General features: G+C 36.6%; 1 protein-coding gene across 1 annotated transcript; it reads left to right on the top strand.

Annotated features, from left to right (window-relative positions):
• Positions 1-742: 742 nt before the first annotated feature.
• Positions 743-2,254, top strand: LOC112500887 (cysteine-rich and transmembrane domain-containing protein WIH2-like). Its single transcript, XM_025104496.1, has 3 exons — positions 743-877; positions 967-1,132; positions 1,997-2,254. The coding sequence occupies exons 1-3, from the start codon at positions 823-825 to the stop codon at positions 2,040-2,042; spliced, it is 267 nt and encodes an 88-aa protein (XP_024960264.1). The 5' UTR covers positions 743-822; the 3' UTR covers positions 2,043-2,254.
• The last annotated feature ends 2,413 nt before the right edge of the window (positions 2,255-4,667 follow it).

The raw sequence follows: 4,667 nt of genomic DNA, 5'->3' as shown, positions 1-4,667 counted from the left end.
ATTCCACCCCAGACTCGAGTTCGAATCATGTTAGTGTCATTTTCTTAGTCAAATGGTGCAACCGTTTGAAAAAAAAATCGTATATTTGTTTTTTAAGTCAAATGGTGTCATCGTTTGAAAAAAAATTCTTATATTTTTTCTTATAGTCAATTGGTATTACCGTTTGAAAAATTTCTAGGTCCGTCCCTGCCCTCTACGGCTCCCTTCCCGCATCTTCGATCAATGCCCATCTGGAACTCGATCTAGATTTTTTGTGAACCCGATTGGTTCTTATGAGAAACCAGCACCTGCAACTTTATTCCCCTCATATGGATTTTGAGAACCTAATGGCTCCCTTCCCTACTCCACACTTACCTAGGTAAGCATTTGGTAAAGGGCCCTTTAATCATTAATGTTAGGTTGAGGGGCTTATTGTAACTGCGATTTAGAGCGCAGGGACAAAATCTGTAACTTACTATAAAAAATAATAGAATAAATTTTTATTAAAATAATAAAAAACTGTTTGTTAAGCTGTTAACTTCAATTTATTTGTTGACCGTAATTTAGAATTTACGTAATTTTTTGTATTTAAATTCTCCGTTAGTTGTTTCATAGATGGATAATCCAATACCAATTCACGCGTTGTCCACGCGCCTAAGTTTCTACTGACTCGCCTTTCGAACCGCCAGTGCGTGACGTACACCCAGTAACTCCATACTTCTTTATAAAACCTTTTCCCAATACAATTCCCCATTCCCACTTTATAAAAACCCCCCACTTCCTCCATAATCGCCCACTCAATTTCAACAAAGCAAGCTCCTCCATAAGAACATCATCATCGTCATGAGTTATTACAATCAAGGCCAGCAGCCCCCAGTTGGTGCTCCTCCTCCACAAGGTTTGTTTTTCGTTCAATTTGGTTTAGATCTTGTCGGGGATTTTGAGAATTTGGTTAGTGAATTAAGGAATGTTGTTTGATTCTTGTAGGTTATCCACCGGAAGGGTATCCGAAAGATGCTTATCCGCCACCTGGGTATCCACCGCAACAGGGATACCCTCCGCCGCAAGGGTATCCTCAACAGGGGTACCCTCCTCAGTACGGTGCTCCCCCTCCTCAACAGCAAAAACAAAGTGCTGGTTTCATGGAAGGCTGGTAATTACTCTTTTTCTTCCTCGATTTATGCATGCGATTGTGAATTGAGATAGAATAAAGATCGGATCTAGAATGCTTGATTTCAGTAGTTATACATGATCGGTAGAGAAGGGTTTGAAATCGATTCAGGGTTTTTGATATTTCAGGGGTGTTTTGGTAATTTACTTTGTTTGGGGAAGTTTTGATTTTGTTAGGTTTAGCTGATTTTTAGGGAAGATCATGATTTTTAGGTATCAAATCAAAAAACTGCTAGAAAATCATGTGTTCTTCTGTTGAACAATTTGATGAGAAGGGCAAAAAGACTATTCTAGACTCTATATCAATTTATATATATATATATATATATATATATATATGAAAAATTATTTAATATATAATATTTATATACGACAAATACCTATCGAATTATCCGGTAATCTTAAAATACATTCATCATCGATGTGACATGTTTTAGGTTGAATCTTATTTCGTATTCTTGTCGTGAAAATTTCACCCCTTTTTATTGGTGGGGATAAAAAAGGTACCTTTTTTATTCATATCGGTGGCAAACGAACATGACCCGTGCACGTTTTTTCTATATCGAATGCTTTTATAGATGTTCTTTCTTGGTACGGAAAATCTTTATTTGTAAGCGTGCGTTCTTGAAAAGCAAAGGCATATTCTCTTTTGGGACGACAACGATGGCCTACTATCGGTTATGAAAAGGGAAAGCTAAATGCATCCTTACGTAGTACTTTCCTGTTCGAACATATCAACATCAAGATTTACTGTTTACATTCTCAACGCATGGTTTGATCTGATTCCGGTAGATTCTTATGGATTTGGTGTTGACTTTGAGGTGTTGTGAATGGTGATTGTGTGCAGTTTGGCTGCCCTGTGTTGCTGTTGTCTGTTGGATGCATGCTTTTGAAGGAAGTGGGGATGGTTAGATGGGTGTACAAGTTGATGAAGGTTTCATTTTGGGGGTCACAATTAGAAGGAGACTTTGTGGGCTACATTTGGATATTTATTTATATGTTGCATATGATTTTGTACCTACTGCTTTCTTATTTGTGAATCGGGAGTTGTTCGTTTTTGCATATCTTTTGAATTGTTGTTTTTATGTTAAATGCATCGATTGTATCTTTTTTGTTCACCATTTTTTTTGAATAACCTGGATATGTGAGCCGTCTAATCCCAAAACGATCATCTGCTTTGCAGATATTTTTCAAAATCCATAAAATGATGTAAGAACATCTCAATAGATTTTTAAAGTCTTCATCAAATTTTTTTAAAAAGATTTTTCAGCAGTTTTTTTTTTTTTTAAAACTATAATATTAAAAACATTTTATATATTTAATAAAGTATTAATCTTCTTTTCCAACCATTAACTTCGTTTTTTATTTCGAAGGTTACAATATTAATTATATTAGTGATATATCATATGTCTATTAAAACATTAATTCTATTTTCCAACTATTAATTTCAAAAGTTTTTTTAATTAATGATGATATAATAAAAAAAAAATTCTTTTTTATGATAATTATCTTTGAGAATTATTAAAAATTTGGAAATTTCACTCTTTTTCCGACAAATTCCCCATTTTAGACCTTCTAAATCGAAGAGTTTGTACAAAATATCAAATATCTTCATTTTAAATAATCTATTGAAGAAAACTTAAAAGATTTCAATATGAAATGGGTTTTTACTGCCTTCTTAAAATTCAGTTGATGGGCCACGTGAGGTACATAAGATGGAGTCATCCACATTCCTTTCTCAAAATCTTTTGGGCCCTTTGTTTTGAGATAGTGGAGCAGTCCATTATGATTAATAAACAAATTGGTGGGCTCTCTTAATAGGAATTTTGATTTTGGGCCTCATGAGAAAGCTGCCAAGCCCAAGGGATGTTGACGGTTTGGATTCGGAAGGGGTGCAGTCCACAATTATCATATCACAGGGTGCCAGTTGTGGACTTCCCTTAAAGCCCAAAAGCAGGTGGTTAACTACTCTTCATGGTTCATCATGAGTGATCTTAATGTTGCTCTTGACTCTAAAGATAGCACCTCTAGCGTGTTAGGGATCACTCGAGGTATGAATGACTTCTGCGATTGTGTTCGTCACGTTGAGGTGGAAGATATCAATTTCAGTGGTCTTTTCTTTACGTGGTCTAAGAACCTAATCGGCACAACCAGTCTCCTCAAATAGATTGACTGTGTTCTTGGAAATTCTCAGGCCACCTCTCACTTATTGTCTGCTTCTATCATCTTTTATCCTTATCGGTCCTCATATCATAGCCATGCGGTTGTGACCATCTCATCTAGCTTATCCTGTAAGACCAAACCTTCAATTTTCCTAACTTCCTCACTCATAAAGAGGGCTTCAAATATGTTGTTGGTTCCAGTTGGAACCCAAATTTGTCTGATTATGAGATGCATAAGATCTCTAAAAATCTGAAACTCCTCAAAAGCCTCATTTGTAAGTTTCTTAAAGACCAGGGAAATTTTTTCCGAAGGTCTCCAATCTTAGGCTTGAGCTTAACAGGATTAAAATTGCTCATGATAAGGACCTTAAAAATGAGGCCCTCCAAAAGGAATACTTTGGGTACTTTACAACAGTGCTTATCTCGATTAGGAGCGGTTTCTGAAGCAAAAAGCCAAAATTGACTGGCTTTGTGAAGGAGATAAAAATGTTGCTTTCTTCCATAAAAATTTGTTAAGACCCCTAACAACAAAATCATATTGATTCCATTCAAATGCTGACGGCAATTGGGTTGATAGTGAAGATGTCCCAAATCTTTTCGTTTCTCATTTTGACAGGGGAATTCCTCACTTCACTTTTCCCATCTGCGACCTGGTCACCACGTTTTCTAGGAAGCTCACTATTGATCATACTAGCATGATGGTCAACCCTCTATTGGATTCCGAGATAAAACAAGCTCTTTTTCAAATTGGGGATGACAAGTCCCTGGGCCAGATTATTTCACTGCCAAATTCTTTAAATCTAACTGGGACTTTGTTGGAAATGATGCATGTTTGGCTATCTGCGAGTTTTTCTCGTTCGGAAAATTATTAAAGTCCCTTAATAGAACCATTCTTGCCCTCATTCCTAAGTCGTTGGCCCCCTCTAAGGTCATTGACTTTTACCTCAATGCTTGATGCAATGTCTTATATAAATGTATAAGCAAGATTATATCGAAACGTATAAAAGACCATTTCCCCCCTTTGGTCAACGAAAATTAATCTGCTTTTATCCCTGGTCGGCTCATCACGGACAATATCCTTCTTGTCTAAGAGCTTATGCGCGACTAATCATAAACAGTGGGGTCTTTCTTGTGTGGTTTTAAAGTTGATATTTAAAAGGCTTATGATACTGTTGATTTGCATTTATCCATACCCCCTTTTTGGTTTGGGCTTCCCTCTGACTATGATTGATTGGATCATGACGTGTGTCTCCATTGCCTCCTACTCGGTCAGTATAAATGGAAACTTACACGACTACTTCAAAGGAAGTTGGGGTCTGAGGCAAGTGGACCTCCTTTCTTCCTACCTTTTCACTC

This window comes from Cynara cardunculus (assembly GCF_001531365.2).
Source record: "Cynara cardunculus var. scolymus isolate 2C chromosome LG 17, CcrdV1, whole genome shotgun sequence".
NCBI classification, from domain to species: Eukaryota; Viridiplantae; Streptophyta; class Magnoliopsida; order Asterales; family Asteraceae; genus Cynara; species Cynara cardunculus.
This window is presented reverse-complemented; position numbering and strand designations above follow the sequence as displayed.